General features: G+C 40.1%; 1 protein-coding gene across 1 annotated transcript in view; it reads left to right on the plus strand.

Annotated features, from left to right (window-relative positions):
- CLSPN (claspin) overlaps window positions 1-17,485 on the plus strand; it is a 32,109-nt gene that overhangs the window by 9,100 nt on the left and 5,524 nt on the right. Inside the window, exons 9-18 of the mRNA XM_046661736.1 lie at window positions 1,479-1,670; window positions 3,523-3,785; window positions 4,724-4,899; window positions 4,997-5,061; window positions 5,634-5,833; window positions 6,165-6,319; window positions 6,887-7,113; window positions 7,692-7,803; window positions 9,137-9,212; window positions 9,441-9,544. Of these exons, the coding sequence (XP_046517692.1) occupies window positions 1,479-1,670; window positions 3,523-3,785; window positions 4,724-4,899; window positions 4,997-5,061; window positions 5,634-5,833; window positions 6,165-6,319; window positions 6,887-7,113; window positions 7,692-7,803; window positions 9,137-9,212; window positions 9,441-9,544 (1,570 nt within the window). The remainder of the gene's footprint in view (window positions 1-1,478; window positions 1,671-3,522; window positions 3,786-4,723; window positions 4,900-4,996; window positions 5,062-5,633; window positions 5,834-6,164; window positions 6,320-6,886; window positions 7,114-7,691; window positions 7,804-9,136; window positions 9,213-9,440; window positions 9,545-17,485) is intronic.

The following is a 17,485-nucleotide window of genomic DNA, read 5'->3' on the forward strand; positions in this document are numbered from 1 at the left end:
ACCTGTTTCTGTTCCCTTTCCACTGCCACCCCCCGTTGCTTCCGCCCACTGTCACATAGGATGCAGACTTACAGCTTCTCTTCCTACTCTTGTTTGTAATGTAAACGTACCATCCTCTGGAGTGGGGTTTTTGCTGCTAATAATGTTAGGGACTCAGAATACAAAGGTTTCCTTCCAGTTCTTTTTCCACTAAGACCTTCCAGGGAAGGAAAAATTACATCTCGATTGTAACCACAAAACTCCTAAAGTATGATTTGAGTGCATTTTAGAAAAAGAACCAAACTGAGAGTATCCTGGACATTTTATCATGGAAAAGAAGGCACATGAACATATCCAGCATCTGTCAACCCAGAGGGCTTTTCTCCTTTCCTTTCTCTTTATAACTGTCATTGTCCTCACGACAGATCCCACTTTGGTATGAGGAGTTAGAGTGAGTAGGGTTGGTGCCAGGGAGCAGCTGGCTGAGGGAGAAAGGAGGAGGAAATTCTAAATAATACTAGCGGGGAAGAGGAGCACGCCCTGTTGCCACTGGACCGCTGAACTTATTGCTCCCAGTGTCAATAGTCCCGTTCGCATACAAGTTGGGTGTGTGTGACGGAGGCCACATGTAAGTGAGATTTCCTCTCTGATTGTGCTGGTAGCACTAGGATAACAGCTTTACCAAAAACCTTTTTCCAGTCCTGCTGCTGAGTTACATCACTGCTTGGATTGATTGTCGTTTCCTTTGTCCTTTTTTAAATTTTTGCCCATATTTAGTAAGATTGCTGGTAAATAATGAAATGTTCAAAATAGGGAATAAAAAAAGGAGATTGAAACTCCTGAAAAATTAAGCCCTTGAATAATTGAGAATTGTGGTATTTTTTTCTACTAGTTTAATACTTCTTCTTTTTAAGAATTGAACATATCTAGGACTAGAAGATTAAAAAAAAAAAGATGGGGGCCGGCCCAGTGGCATGCTGGTTAAGTTCACACACTCTGCTTCAGCAATCTGGGGTTCACAGGTTCGGATCCCAGGCACGGACCTACACACCACTCATCAAGCCTTGCTGTGGCGGCATCTCACATAGAAAATGGAGGAAGATTGCCACAGATGTTAGCTCAGGGACAGTCTTCCTCAAGCAAAAAGAGGAAGATTGGCAATGGATGTTAGCTCAGGGCCAGTCTTCCTCACCCCCCAAAAAACCAACTGCACATATTTAGCAACTTCAGTTATAAACTTATATCTTAAAAGTCTGATTTTTGAAATATATTGAGGAAGAGCAGTTGCAGCAGTCCGTTGACCCAGAAGTTTGGGTTAAGTTCTAAGTTCTAAGACACAGGTGTTAGTAGCAAAGGGGTTTTTAATGTCTCTGTATTTTTTTTCCCTGCAACTTTGTTGAGCTAAAAAACTTAGTGTATATATATAGTTCTTGACTGGCATCTTAAAGGAAAGAGTTTAAGCATGGCAAACTGACATACGGGTTGGCTTTTGGGTTCAGAACTGGAAGCCTTGAAGCAGCGTTTCTGGAAGCATGCTAACCCAGCAGCCAAACCCAGGGCTGGTCAGAAGGTGAATGTGAGCGTCATAGTGAAAGAGGTGGGCACTGATGGAAAGGAGGAGCTGAAGGCAGATGTGGTGCCTGTGACTTTGGCAGCTGAGAAGCTGGATGGAGCAAGCCACACAAAACCAGGTATTTGAGTCCACAGTGTCTTTTGCTTTGTACTCCTGGCAGGTCTTTATGGCTACTGGAGACTCTATAGTGAAAAGTTACAGAACTTTTTCCTTGGAGACTGGACAGCAGTACCTCCAGCATGATTCATGTGTAGCATTGCCTGGAGGTGTAGGGTGGGTAGGATGACTTTATTTCTTAAAGTAGCCTTTGTCTTATTAAAAAAACTAATAAATATCTGTCGTAGAAAATCAGTGGGAAAAATAAACAAAAAACTTCTGCAATCCTCTGTCAGAGACAACTTCTATAACCATACTATGTATCTATCCTTTTAAACTCTCCTCTTTGCGTGTATGTCTGTGGATGTTTAAAGAAAAATAATGTGATCAGACCATGCATTCTGCTTTGTAATCTACGTTTTTGTTTTAACCATGTATTAGAGACAGGTCTATTCTTCCTGCTCTCACTTTGAAAATACAAGTAATATATCACATAGAAAAAAATAAAACATTGAAGCAAAGGTATAAAAGGAAAAATTCTTCCCAAAGGTAACTGTTAACAGTTTCTTGTGTGTCCTTCTAGGAAAATTCAAATGCATATACCACTGTGTGTGTGTGTTTGTATGACATTAATTACACTTACTGTCTGGCAGCTACTGCTCTAGGTGTTTTACAGTAAATAACATTAGTATCCTTATTTTATATATGAGGAAACTGATATACAGAGCATTTAAGCAACTTGCTCAAGTTTACACAGCTAGTGAGTAGTAGAACCAGCAGCCTAATCCAGACCACCTAATTCCAGAGCTCAGATACATATTATCTTGCCTTTGAGGTTTTTTTAACAGCTGCATAATATTTCATTGTATGAATATAACGTGATTTGTTTAACCATATTCCTATTAATGGACATCTTGTTCGTTCCAGTTTTTGGATTTCATAAAATGTTGCGTCTTAGGGTCAGATATATGTTGGTTTATCTGGATGTGAAATTCCTTACAGTGGAATCATTCAGTCAAATTTTGATATATATCATCCCATTGTCCCTCCCAAATAGTTGCCCCAATTTACACTGAGTCTCAGTGTATAAGAGTTTCTGTTTCATCTTGTTAATAATGGATATTATCGGGCTGGCCCTGTGGCTGAGTGGTTAAGTTCGCACGCTCTGCTGCAGGCGGCCCAGTGTTTCGTCAGTTCGAATCCTGGGCACGGACATGGCACTGCTCATCAAACCACGCTGAGGCAGCGTCCCACATACCACAACTAGAAGGACCCACAACGAAGAATATACAACTATGTACCAGGGGGCTTTGGGGAGAAAAAGGAAAAAAATAAAATCTTTAAAAAAAAAAAATGGATATTATCAAAACTTCTAATTTCTGCAAAATATGTCAAAAATGGTATCTCATTATTTTGATTCGTATCTCTTTAATCAGAAGTGAGGTTAAGCATTATTTTTACGTTATTAACAATATATGTTCATTTTTCACTAAACTACCAGTTCATATCCTTTGCCCATTTTACGCTTGAGTTATTTCTCTTTTTCTTTAATAAACATAGATTTATCAATGTTTTCCTTCAAGGCTTCTGAGCCAGAGACTTTTGAAGTCCCACTCCTCCTCTCTTTCCTCCCTTTTTAATAATGATTTTATAGTCTCTGCATAGGGTATTATCCCAGGTGTAGAACCTAACTGTGGAAGTTCTGTCTTACTTCAGTTCATAATAATCCCCACTTGTCAAAATAACAAACGCCTATCTCTGATTCTCCTCTGGGATGTGAGTAGACGCTTCTGGAGTCGCCTGAAGTGCACTTACATTATTGTAGTATGTAGGCAGTCATTACGTCTAAAGCATTTCTTCGTATTTCTGTTCAGGTGAAAAGCTTCAGGTGCTGAAAGCTAAATTACAGGAAGCAATGAAACTGCGCAGATTTGAGGAACGCCAGAAACGCCAAGCACTATTTAAATTAGATAATGAAGATGGATTTGAAGAAGAGGAAGAGGAGGAGGAAATGACAGATGAGTCTGAGGAAGATGGAGCAGAGGAAGAAGAGGAAGTGTTAGAGGGAGCAGAGGAGGAAGAGAAAGCATTAGAGGGAGCAGAGGAGGAAGAAGAAGAGGAAGAGGAAAGCAATCAGGTCTCTGGCAATTATGTAATTTTTTTGCTTGGTCAGGATAAGGGTAAAAGAAAATTGGATTTGAATAAGAGTATAAGAAGCATGTTCAATTGTATAAGAGGTTTTAGGAGCAGAGATGAACATAGCTAGCTCTTATGTACCTAAATCTTCCTGCATTCAGTTCTGTCAGCAGCATCGAGCATCTGCAGTTCACACAGCCGTAGCCTTGGCTTCTACTGTTGGTTTACACATTCTAATATAATGCTGATATTAAAATGGCTGTGCATTAATAGAGACTTTCATCTTTGTTGTTTATTTAGCTTTCTCTATTCAGAATAAAAAGCACTTTTAACCTTGGCCAGATTGAGGTCTGAAATAAATTCTCAGGCAGGCCGAGACCTTCTGAGTTATTTTCATTCTTCACTGAGGAGGGCATTTGTAGAAGGGCTTCTTGCCCTTGTTCCTGGTATTGTTTTCCATCTGGGGAAGATAGGTGATGATAGCATTTTGGTATTAGAAAAAAGAAAAGCTTTCTTGCTTGACTTCTGGGGTCTCTCGGAAGAGTTGGTTGATCTTTAACCCTGGGTAAAGGAAGAAGAAAGCAATGGCTGGACTGGGCAGCATATCACAGTCTGTGGTTGGTTTGAGATCAGTAGTTATCCTGCAATCTCAGGCTAATCATTTAAGCTCTCATTGCTTCAATAAAATGATAATCAAGTCTTTCGTAATCTTGTAGCAATTTTGGGAGGGCAAAAGGTAAAATAAGTATAAAAGAGCTCTAGAAGTGTCAGGGAAAATTACGTTAATGGTAATAATTAGACTGAGCTTCCTTCAGGGTTACCTTCTCAGATTTAAGATGTGACCTGTAACCAAGCAGCCGTATTTGAAGGTGACAGTGTGTTTGCTTTTAAAATTTTTGACTTCTCTCATTTTGTTTTCGGGTGGCATGATTGATAAAGATTGCAGAATTCCTTCTCGGTAGTGAAGAAATTGAAACCAAAGATGAAAAAGAAATGGATAAAGAAAACAATGATGGCAGTAGTGAAATTGGCAAGTCAGTTGGCCTCTCTGTTCCCCAGCCTCTCTCATCTGATTCTATCTTACTTCTGTTTAAAGACAACTCTTCCAAGATGGGGTAAGTAATTCTCCCTAAGGAAAGATAAGATTCCTTTGGATGTGTCCATCTAGTAAGGAAAACAGATACTCAAACAATTTACCTCCTTATTTTGTAGTTACTTTCCTAGTGAAGAAAAATCAGAAACAGATGAAAACTCAGGCAAAAGGGCTAGCAAACTGGGTAAGCAGTGACTCTTATGCAGAACTTGACTCTTCTTTGATCCTCTAGCTTTGATACTTACAGACTACAATTCCATAACATTTCATTTTTTGAACCCTAGTGGGCTTTTCCCAGTCTGACATGTGGCAATGAAAGGGATTAATTAGAATTTTATTTTGGTCCAGGAGTTTTGAAAACTTACGTGCCCTTTCTTTGTATTTGACCGTGGGTATATAATAGGTCTGTAGTGAGTATGTGTTGATTGAGTGAACCATTAAATATTTCTGTCATCTGTAGACCAAAGGAAGATGTGTAAGTGATTGAATAATGGAGAGAGTGATTTTGGCCATTAGGTAGGGTGCCTACCTGAAAGACGGGAACTTTCAGGTGCCACTTTGTTCCGAGTGATAAACCCTGATCGGATAATGCTATCTTAGTACTGTAATTTGCCTTTAACTTAATGCTTTGGAACATATAACTTTAGAAGTTTGTCTGTGAGTGTTACCTGACAGGTTCATTCTCAACCCTTTTTCCTAAACAAATCCACCTTATTTCTGGAAGCACTCACTTAGAAGTTGCTTCTCTTTCTTTAGATGAAGATGATTCATGCTCACTGCTAACAAAGGAGAGCAGCCACAACAGCAGCTTTGAGCTAATTGGCTCCACAATTCCATCCTATCAGCCTTGCAACAGACAAACAGGCCGTGGGACCAGTTTTTTCCCTACTGCAGGAGGATTCAGATCTCCTTCCCCTGGGCTATTTCGAGCCAGTTTGGTCAGCTCAGCTTCTAAGGTAAGATGGTAATGGCTTTCTAATCTCCTCCCCCTATTGCTTCCCACATTGCTAAATAAAGTGTGTCCAAGCCAACCAACTCCCACCACATTATGTATGTTCAGTTTAAAAAAATCCACCCTCTTTGTGTATTAAAAACAAGCCTCATCCAGTGTTCTTACTTTTTTGGGGATATTTTTCTTTCTGCTTCTCTTGGCTATGCATTGTCCTCCTCAACTGCAATTGCCTGAGAGTGGATTACACATTGCAAATAGCAACTTCTGTTGTTGTCATGACAGTGAATGACATTTGTGAAATGTTTTGTTTTTGTTTGGTTTTGTTTTGGTGCCAGAGTTCAGGAAAGCTGTCTGAGCCTTCACTTCCCATAGAGGATTCCCAGGATCTGTATAACGCCTCCCCAGAGCCTAAGACACTTTTCCTAGGAGCAGGAGACTTCCAGTTCTCTTTAGAAGATGACACCCAGAGCCAACTGTTGGATGCAGATGGGTAGGTAGTTTTATGTTTCTGTGGGTGGTACTGCTTAATTTTGTTTAAAAATAAAGTGAGCTTCTGTTACTCCATCTGTGCCTTCTCTTCTAAGAAAGAGAAGGTGTACAGACCATTAGTATTACATTCTACAAGTCTGAACAAAGTCTCTCCAGAAAATAAAACGTAAATAAGCCTTGCTGGCATTCTGATCCTTCGATCTCTGCCTTATTTGAAATGCATAGCTCTTGTAAGGGCATCAGACTTCCCCGTATCCATCCTATTATGTTATGATTGTTGGATGGGATTGAGAGTTACAGACTTGTGGCACGTTACATGGACATAACACCAAGCCTTACTCTAGCACCATCTGAAATCACCCTTTCCCCTTTACCTTTTGAACAGCACTTATTCTTTCATAAGACTTCCCCCTCCCTCTGTAGATTATCACAAGGCTGAAGTTTGAATCTTGTCTTCTGGTTTGGAATTCAGCTTCTAACTTTGGTATTAGAAATGTGTTCAGAGCTTTTCACCCACTACCTTGTTTTTTTCCTAGAGAATTTCTTACACTCTTCCTTGTGCTTGTAGGTTCTTAAATGTTAGAAACCACAGGAATCAGTACCAAGCTCTGAAGCCTCGATTGCCATTGGCCAGTATGGATGAGAATGCCATGGATGCTAACATGGATGAGCTGTTGGATTTGTGTACTGGAAAGTTCACATCGCAGGCTGAAAAACATCTGCCTGGGAAGAGCGACAAGAAAGAGAACATGGAGGAACTTCTGAATCTTTGTTCAGGAAAATTCACTTCTCAGGGTAAATATCCAACAGAGAGCATTACGCTCACCACAGCCAAATATCTTAAGTCAGTATCTTTGAAAGCCCCTTACTCTTGGGTAAAAAGTTCATAGAAAACAGGGCTGTGGTGGATTCTGGCATGTAGGCTGAATTAACTGCTTAGCTCTCTGACATTTAGAGCTCTTAGTTTCTTAGGGTGGTAAACTGTCGACTTAAGACTGCTTTAGCTTTGGCCTTATGATTCATCATTTATGGTTAATATGTATGCAAAGCTTAGAACAGTGTCTGGTGTATAGTAAATTTCATATAAATGCTAACATATTATTTCCACCTGCACACTTCTTTCTCCACTACCCCCCACCCCTGCTAGAATGTCAGCTCTGTGGGAGCCAGGATCTTTGTTTTGTTCACTGCTATATCTCTGGTGCCTAGCATATAGTAAGCACTAAATAAGGATTTGTGAAATGAATGGATGGTGAGCTCCTTTTGGCAAGCTTACCTTAAAACTATATGAGCAGGCATGTCTTTCGATGGCTGGGAAAAGAAGATTAAGCTGTCATTCCTTGGTGACAAATCTTTTTCTTGCTGTGATGTAGATGCCTCCACTCTGGCTCCATCAGAGTTAAATAAGCAGGAGAAGGAGAGCAGCATGGGTGATCCAATGGAAGAAGCACTTGCCCTCTGCTCAGGCTCCTTCCCAACAGACAGGTGAGTCTCAGCGTTTGGTGGGAACCTGGGAGGGCACGGTCTTCTGATAAAATCTTGGGGTCAGGTTCCCTGAGATTAGCAATAACTGGTCATCTTAGGGGCTTCATATCCTGAGTCTTAGTGGGTTTGAGTCTCATATTTACATAGTAAGGAAATTATAATGCTTTCATTTAGTTGGTGGAAAACAGGGTAAAAAAGGGCAAGAATAAGCAAATGAAAGTGCTCAACATCACTAATAATTAGGGAAATGCAAATAAAAATCACAATAAGATACTACCTCATACCCATTAGGATGGCTACCATCAAAGAAAGAGAAAATAACAAGAGTTGGCAAAGATATAGAGAAATTGAAACCCCTGTGCACTGCTGGTGGGAATGTAAAATGGTGAAGCTGCTATGGGAAACAGAATAGCAGCTCCTCAAAAAATTAAAATATGATTCAGCAATTCCACTTTTGACTGTATACACAAAAGAAGTGAAAACAGGTATTTGTACATCCATGTTCGTAGCAGCGTTATTCCTAATAGTCAAAAGATGGAAGCATCCCCAGTGGATAAACAAAATGTGTTGTGTTTAAATGCGTTTCCTTCCCTTAAAAGGAAAGGCAATTCCGATACATGCTCCAACACAGATGGACTGTGAGGACATCATGCTAAGGGAAATAAGCCAACCACAAAAATACAAATACTGTATGAGGGACTTACAGTAGTCAAATTCATAGACAGAAAGTAGAAGGGTGGTTGCTAGGGGCTGGGGAGAAGGAAGAATGGGGAGTTGTTTGATGGGTATAGAGTTTCAGTTGTGCAAGATGAAAAGAGTTCTGGAGGTTGGTTGCACAACAATGTGAATGTACTTAACCCTTAAAAATGGTTAAGATGGTAAATTTTATGTTGTGTATTTTATCAGAATTTAAAAAATTTTTTTGTTTAGGGCAAGGTATCTTGTTTACTGTTTCTTGAAGAGTTTGTTGGTGCTACTAAAATATTTTCTTTTACTTTTCTGTTTTTTTATTTATTTTTTATTTTTTTTAAAGATTTTATTTTTTCCTTTTTCTCCCCAAAGCCTCCTGGTACCTAGTTGTATATTCTTCGTTGTGGGTCCTTCTAGTTGTGGCATATGGGACGCTGCCTCAGCGTGGTTTGATGAGCTGTGCCATGTCCGTGCCCAGGATTCGAACCAACAAAACACCGGGCCGCCTGCAGTGGAGCGCGCAAACTTAACCACTCGGCCACAGGGCCAGCCCCTACTAAAATGTTTTCAATTCTTAAGTTGGCTGAGTGCTTATAATTTGCTTCTGACAACTTATTTTTTGATTTGTTGATTTGCATTTTAGGGAAGAAGAAGGTGAAGAGGAAGAATTTGGAGCCTTTCGGCTTGTCCCAAATGATAATGAGTCTGATAGTGATGAGGTGAGTTTTACGGGAACAGAATCATCGTAACTGAACTCCATGTATTGATGCTGTATGTTTTGTTTTGTTTTTTTTCCCTAGACTGAGTTCTTGGGAATTTTGTTTGGCATCTTATCAGAAGCAGTTTCCTAGAATGGGATGTTTGGGCAGAAGTTTATAAATCCTGTTTTAGTTGAGGATACATTTTATTCTGTGTAACTTGGGGAGTGATACTATATGATTTTGCAGGATGAACACAGTGACTCTGATAATGAAGATCTGGCGCTCGAAGACCACGAAGATGATGATGAAGAAGAGCTCCAGAGGCAATCGGAGAAGTTGAAAAGGCAAATGTAGGTGATCTGTCCATTCTTCAATTGCTAGAAAGTTGTTTGTTTGTTTTTAAATTAAAAATAGTTTATTTGAACAGGCAGTGAGATTATAGGTTTTCTCCATTTTTAATTTAAGATTTTATTCTTTAAAATTGTAGGGTTTTTTTTAAATTGATGTTATGATAGTTTACAACCTTGGGAAATTTCAGTTGTACGTTATTATTTGTCAGTCATATTACAGGTGTACCACTTCACCCTTTGTGACCACCCCCGACCCCCCTTTCCCCTGATAACCACTAATCTGTTTTCTTTGTCCGTGTGTTTGTTTATCTTCCACAGATGAGTGAATCATACAGAGTTTATCTTTCTCTATCTGGCTTATGTCGCTTAACATAATACCCTCAAGGTCCATCCATGTTTTTGTGAATGGGATGATTTTATCCTTTTTTATGGCTGAGTAGTATTCCATTGTGTGTGTGTGTGTGTGTGTGTGTGTGTGTGTGTGTGTGTGTTTGTGTATATACCATATCTTCTTTATCCAGGCATCAGTTGATGGGCACTTAGATTGCTTTCACATCTTAGCTATTGTGAATAATGCTGCAATGAACATAGGAGTGCATAAGTCTCTTTGAATTGCTGATTTCAAGTTCTCTGGATGGATACCCAGTAGTGGGATGGCTGGGTCATATGGTATTTCTATTTTTAATTTTTTTTTTTTTTAAGATTTTATTTTTTTCCTTTTTCTCCCCAAAGCCCCCCGGTACATAGTTGTATATTCTTTGTTGTGGGTCCTTCTAGTTGTGGCATGTGGGACGCTGCCTCAGCGTGGTTTGATGAGCAGTGCCATGTCTGCGCCCAGGATTCGAACCAACGAACACTGGGCCGCCTGCAGCAGAGCACACGAACTTAACCACTTGGCCACGGGGCCAGCCCCATCTATTTTTAATTTTTTGAGAAATCTCCATACTGTTTTCCATAGTGGCTACATCAGTTTGCATTCCCACCAGCAGTGTATGAGGGTTCTTTTTTCTCCACAACCTCTCCAACATTTGTTATTTTTTGTCTTGGTTATTTTAGCCATTCTAACGGGTGTAAGGTGATATCTTAGTGCAGTTTTGATGTGCATTTCCCTGATGATCAGTGATGATGAGCATCTTTTCAGGTGCCTATTGGCCATTTGTATATCTTCTTTGGAGAAATGTTTGTTCATATCCCCTGCCTATTTTTTGATCAGGTTGTTTGATTTTTTGTTGTTGAGTTGTGTGAGTTCTTTATATAGTATGGAGATTAACCCTTTGTCGGATATATGATTTGCAAATATTTTTTCCCAGTTGGTGGGTTATGTTTTTGTTTCAATCCTGTTTTCCCTTGCCTTGTAGAAGCTCGTTAGTCTGATGAAGTCCCATTTGTTCACTCTTTCTATTGTTTCCCTTGTCTGAGAAGACATGGTGTCCGAAAAGATCCTTTTATGACTGATGTCAAAGAGTATACTGCCTGTGTTTTATTCTAGAAGCCTTACGGTTTCAGGTCTTACCTTTAGGTCTTTGATCCATTTTGAGTTTATTTTTGTGAATGATGAAAAAGAATGGTCAATTTTCATTCTTTTACATGTGGCTTTCCAGTTTTCCCAGCACCATTTGTTGAAAAGACTTTCTTTTCTCCATTGTATGCCCTCAGCTCCTTTGTCGAAGATTAGCTGTCCATAGATGTGTGGTTTTATTTCTGGCCTTTCAATTCTGTTCCACTGATCTGTGGACCTGTTTTTGTACCAGTACCATGCTGTTTTGCTTACTGTAGCTTTGTGTATATTTTGAAGTCAGGGATTGTGATACCTCTAGCTTTGTTCTTTTTTCTCAGGACTGCTTTAGCAATCCCGGGTCTTTTGTTGCCCCATGTGAATTTTAGGATTCTTTGTTCTATTTCTGTGAAGAATGTCATTGGGATTCTGACTGGGATTGCATTGAACCTGTAGATTGCTTTAGGTAGTATAGACATTTTAACTATGTTTATTCTTCCAATCCATGTGCGTGGAATGTCTTTCCATCTCTTTATGTTGTCAGCAATTTCTTTCAGGAAAGTCTTATAGTTTTCATTGTATAGGTCTTTTACTTCCCTGATTAAATGTATTCCAAGATATTTTATTCTTTTTATTGTGATTGTGAATAGGATTGTGTTCTTAAGTTCTCTTTCTGTTAGTTCGTTATTAAAGTATAGAAATGCTACTGATTTATGTAAGTTGATTTTGTACCCTGCAACTTTGCTGTAATTGTTGATTACTTCTAGCAGCTTTCCAATGGACTTTTTAGGGTTTTCTATATATAAGATCATGTCGTCTGCAAACAGCAAGAATTTCACTTCTCCATTGCTGATTGAGATTCCTTTTATTTCTTTTTCCTGCCTAATTGCTCTGGCCAAAACCTCCAGTACTATATTGAATAAGACTGGTGAGAGTGGACACCCTTATCTTGTTCCTGTTCTCAGATGGGTGGCATTCAGTTTTTCCCCATTGAGTATGATGTTGGCTGTGGGTTTGTCATATATGGCCTGTACTCTGTTGAGTTACTTTTCTTCTATACCCATTTTATTCAGAGTTCTTATCATAAATGGAGGGACCGGCCCAGTGGTGCAGTGGTTAAGTGTGCACGTTCTGCTTCGGCAGCCCGGGGTTCACCAGTTTGGATCCTGGGTGCAGACATGGCACAGCTTTGCAAGCCATGCTGTGGTAGGCGTCCCACATATAAAGTAGAGGAAGGTGGGCATGGATGTTAGCTCAGAGCCAGTCTTCCTCAGCAAAAAGAGGAGGATGGGCAGCAGATGTTAGCTCAGGGCTAATCTTCCTCAAAATAAATAAATAAATGGATGTTGCATCTTGTCAAATGCTTTCTCTGCATCTATTGAGATGATCATGTGGTTTTTGTTTCTCATTTTGTTAATGTAGTGTATCACATTGATTGACTTGTGGATGTTGAACCATCCCTGTGTCCCTGGTCTAAATTCCACTTCTGCATGATGTATGATCTTTTTAATGTATTGCTGTTTGGTTTGCCAATATTTTGTTGAGGATTTTTGCATCTATGTTCATGAGTGATATTGGCCTGTAGTTTTCCTTCTTCGTGTTGTCCTTGTCTGGTTTTGGGATCAGGGTGATGTTGGTCTCATAGAATGTGTTAGGAAGTGCTCCATCTTCCTCAATTTTCTGCAATAGTTTGAGAAGGATAAGTATTAAATCTTCTTTGAATGTTTGGTAGAATTCTGCAGAGAAGCTCTCTGGTCCTGGACTTTTCTTTTGGGGGAAGTTTTTGATTACTGTTTCAATATCTTTACTTGTGATTGGTTATTCAGATTCTCTGTTTCTTCTTGATTTGGTTTTGAGAGGTTGTAAGAGTCTAAGAATTTATCTGTTTCTTCTAGGTTGTCCAATTTGTTGGCATATAGTTTTTCACAGCATTCTCTTATAATCTTTTGTATCTCTCTGGTATCCATTGTGATTTCTCCTCTTTCATTTCTGATTTTATTTATTTAAGTCTTCTTTCTTTTTTTCTTAGTGAGCCTGGCTAAGGGTTTATCAATTTTGTTTGTTTTCTTGAAGTACCAACTCTTTGTTTCATTGATCCTTTCTTCTGTCTTTTTTGTTTCAATTTCATTTATTTCTGCTCTGATTTTTATTATTTCCCTCCTACTGACTTTGGGCTTTGTTTGTTCTTTTTCTCATTCTGTTAGGTATATTTGACATTGCTTAATTGAAATTTTACTTGTTTATTGAGGTGAGCCTGTATTGCAATGAATTTCCCTCTTAGGACCACTTTTGCTGCATCCCAAATGAGTTGGTATGTGTGTTTTCATTTTCATTTGTCTCCAGATAATATTTGATTTCTCCTTTGATTTCTTAGTGATCCGTTGGTTGTTCAGTAACGTGGTGTTTAATCTCCACATCTTTGCTGCTTTCCCAGCTTTATTCTTGTTATTGATTTCTAGTTTCATAGCATTATGGTAGGAAAAGATGCTTGATATTATTTCAGTCCTCTTAAATTTATTGAGGCTTGCTTTGTTTCCCAACATATGGTCTATCCTTGAGAATGCTCCATGCGTACTTGAGAAGAATGTGTAATCTGCTCTTTTTGGATGGAGTGTTCTATATATATCTATTAAGTCCATCTGGTCTGGTTTTTCATTTAATTCTACAATTTCCTTGTTGACTTTCTGTCTGGATGATCTATCCATTAGTGTTAGTAGGGTGTTGAGGTCCCCTACTATTATTGTATTGTTGTTGATATCTCCTTTTAGTTTTGTTAATAGTTGCTTTACATACTTTGGTGCTCCTGTGTTGGGTGCATATATATTTGTAAATGCTATATCTTCTTGGTGGAGTGTCCTTTTTATCATTATATATTGCCCCTCTTTGTCTCTCTTTACCTGTTTTGCCTTGAAGTCTACTTTGTCTGATGTAAGTATGGTGACACCTGCTTTCTTAGGTTTGCTGTTAGCTTGCAGTATCATCTTCTGTCCCTTCACCCTGAGTCTGTGTTTGTCTTTGGGGCTGAAGTGTGTTTCCTGGAGGCAGCATATTGTTGGGTCTTGTTTGTTGTTTTTTTTCAAAGAAAGCTTTTTTTTTTAAGATTTTACTTTTTCTTTGTCTCCTCAAAGCCCCCTGGTACATAGTTGTGTGTGTGTGTGTGTTTTTTCTTTTTTTTGAGGAAGCTCAGCCCAGAGCTAACATCTGCCAATCCTCCTCTTTTTTTTGGCTGAGGAAGACTGGCCCTGAGCTAACATCCGTGCCCATCTTCCTCTACTTTATATGTGGGATGCTTGCCACAGCATGGCTTGATGAGCAGCGCCATGTCTGCACCTGGGATCCAAACTGGCGGACCCCAGGCACCAAAGTGGAACGTGTGCACTTAACTGCTACACCACTGGGCTGGCCCCAGATAGTTGTGTATTTTTAGTTGTGGGTCCTTCTAGTTGTGGCATATGGGATGCTGCCTCAGCATGGCTTGATGAGTGGTGCCATGTCCATGCGCAGGATTTGAACCAGCGAAGCCCTGGGCTTCCAAAGCGGAGTGTGCTAACTTAACCACTCAGCCATGGGGCCGGCCCCTCGGGTCTGTTTTTTAATCCATCCTGCCACTCTGTGTGTTTTGATTGGAGAATTCAATCCATTTACATTTAGAGTGACTATTGAAATGTGGGGGCCTAATGCTGCCATTTTATCACTCATTTTCTGCGTCTCCTGCATATCCTTTGTTTCCTGTCCCATGAATTTTGGACTACAAATTCAGTTAGGTAGTTTTCTATGTTGGTTTTCTTAGTTTTCTCCTTATTTGTACTTTGTGTCTCTGTTCTAATTATTTCTTTAGTCGTTACCAGGTTGTTTGTATAAAACATCTCATAGATGAGGTAATCCATTTTCCTTTTTTTTTAAAGGTTTTATTTTTCCTTTTTCTTCCCAAAGCCCCGTGGTACATAGTTGTATATTTTTAGTTGTGGGTCCTTCTGGTTGTGGCATGTGGCGTACTGCCCTAGCATGGCCTGACCAGTGGTGCCGTGTCCGCGGCCAGGATTTGAACCAGCGAAACCCTGGGCCACCAGAGCAGAGCGCACGCGAACTTAACCACTCAGCCGTGGGGCTGGCCCTGAGATAATCCATTTTCTTATAGCCTGTTATTTCCTTAGACTAAGCCAGTACCATCCCTTACCTCTTCCCCTTCTAACTTGTTATTGTCACATCTTTTTTTCTTCTTGTGTTGTGAGTTTGTGGTTAAAATGACAAGATTATATTTATTCTTGGGGTTTCCCTTCCCTTTGTCTTTAATGTTATACTTAAGCATTTGCTAACCTGTTCTGAAGGAGAGCTGCAATTTTCTGATTTTGTCTTTCTACTTATCTCCTTGCTCAGGGTTTTGTAGCCCCTTTCCTTTTTTTTTTTTTCCCAGGCATGAGGGCTTTCCTGAGCATTTCTTGTAGAGGGTTCTTGCAGCCATGAACTCCCTTAAGTTTTGTTTATCTGGGAAAGTTTTTATTTCTCCATCATATTTGAAGGATGTTTTCGCTGGATAAAGTATTCTTGGCTGAAAGTGTTTGTCTTTCAGAATTTTGAATATATCATTCCACTCTCTCCTAGCCTGTAAGATTTCTGCTGAGAAATCTGCTGACAGACTGATGGGGATTCCTTTGTAGGTTATTTTCTTCTGCCTTCTTGTCCTTAATATTTTCTCTTTGTCATTGACTTTTGCAAGCTTCACTACTGTATGCCTTGGGGTTGGTCTTTTTACATTGATAATGTTTGGAGATCTCTTGGCTTCTGTCACATGGATTTCCAGCTCTCTCCCCAGGTTTGGGAAGTTCTCAGCTATTATTTCTTTGAACAAGCTTTCTACTCCATACTCCGTCTCTTCTCCCTCTGGAATACCTATAATCCTTATGTTGCATTTCCTACTTGAGTCAGATATTTCTCAGAGAGTTTCTTCATTTATTTTTAGTCTTAGTTCTCTCTCCTCCTCTATCTGAAGCATTTCTATCTTCCTATCCTCCAGACTGCTAATTCTGTCCTCCATATTATCAGCCCTACTGTTCAGGGAGGCCAGATTTTTCTTAATCTCATCCATTGTGTCTTTCATCTCCAGCATTTCTGATTGGTTCTTCTTTATAGTATCAAGCTCTTTTGTGACATAACTCCTGAACTCATTGAGTTGTCTATCTGTATTCTCTTTTAACTCATTGAGTTTTTTAATGATAGCTATTTTGAATTCTTTGTCATTTAGGGTATAGATTTCTGTTTCTTCAGGATTATTTTCTGGGTATTTGTCATTTTCCTTCTGTTCTGGAGATTTAATATATTTTCTCATACTGCTTCATGGCATGGATTTGTGCCTCCACATAGAGATAGAGTTTGGTTACTGCCACCACTTGCTGCCACTGCGGGGAGGGAGCAGGAGCTGTGTAATCTGCACCCACCAAGATCCCTGTCAGCTGTTCCTGACAGACTGGGCCACTCCTTGGGATCGCAGAGGTACTGTGGGGTCTTCCATCAGCTGTGGGAAAAATCACACGGGGGCTTTGGGTTGCTGCTGTCTGCTCCCACAGACCCGCCCAGACATGCTCCCTCCTTAGGGATTGCAGTGGTGTTATGGGCTTTTGCGGCAGCTGGGAGCTTTTTCACCAAGACTCTGCCAACATCTGGTCCTGCTGGATCTCACTTGCCCTCTCTGGGCCACAGCAGAGCTATGGGCATCTAATGTAGCCAGCACTTAGCTTGCCCAGCTGCACCGCATCTGCTCCTAGGTCGCCCAGCCTTTGTGCGGTGGGCAGGGCCTCTCCACTAGGGTCGAGCTGAGTCTCTCCCTTGGGCTGGCATGGGACCATGGATTTTCCCATTGAGCCAAGGAACAATCATGCTGGGGCTGTGGATTGTCCCTGCCCACTCACATGGTCCTGCTGGATCTTACTTGCCCCCTCAGGGCTGCAGCAGAGCTATGGCTATTTAATGCAGCTGGTGGGTAGATCTCCCAGCTGCTATTGCTGAAAAGTTTTATCAGTCGAGTTTTAGCTTGCTACCTTTTAACCTAAATTTGCTGGTTCTACTTTTGCTTTTTGTGATTAATACAGGTTAAATAAAATCCTTTTACATGCCATCTCTTGACTATTCAAAGATGGTCAGGTCCTCCTCAGGTGATTTCTGTATTAAACATCTCTAGTTCCTTCAGCTGTTTCTCACACGACATTGCTTCCAGACTCCTCACGTACTGGATATTCTCTTTATCCTCAGGTGTGGTCTGACTACTGCTCTATGTTGTGGTATAGCCTCATCCCTTGTGCTGGATGCATACTACTTATAAAGTAACCAAAGATCACAAGAGCTGAATCACTGTAGATCCTGAGGATCTGGTAGACAACTAAAATTCCCTGGGTCTTTTTTCTCATGAATTACTCTCATTCCAGGTTTTCCTCATCCTAGTCTTGGGCAAA

Source organism: Equus quagga, chromosome 5 (assembly GCF_021613505.1).
Source record: "Equus quagga isolate Etosha38 chromosome 5, UCLA_HA_Equagga_1.0, whole genome shotgun sequence".
Classification (NCBI taxonomy): Eukaryota; Metazoa; Chordata; class Mammalia; order Perissodactyla; family Equidae; genus Equus; species Equus quagga.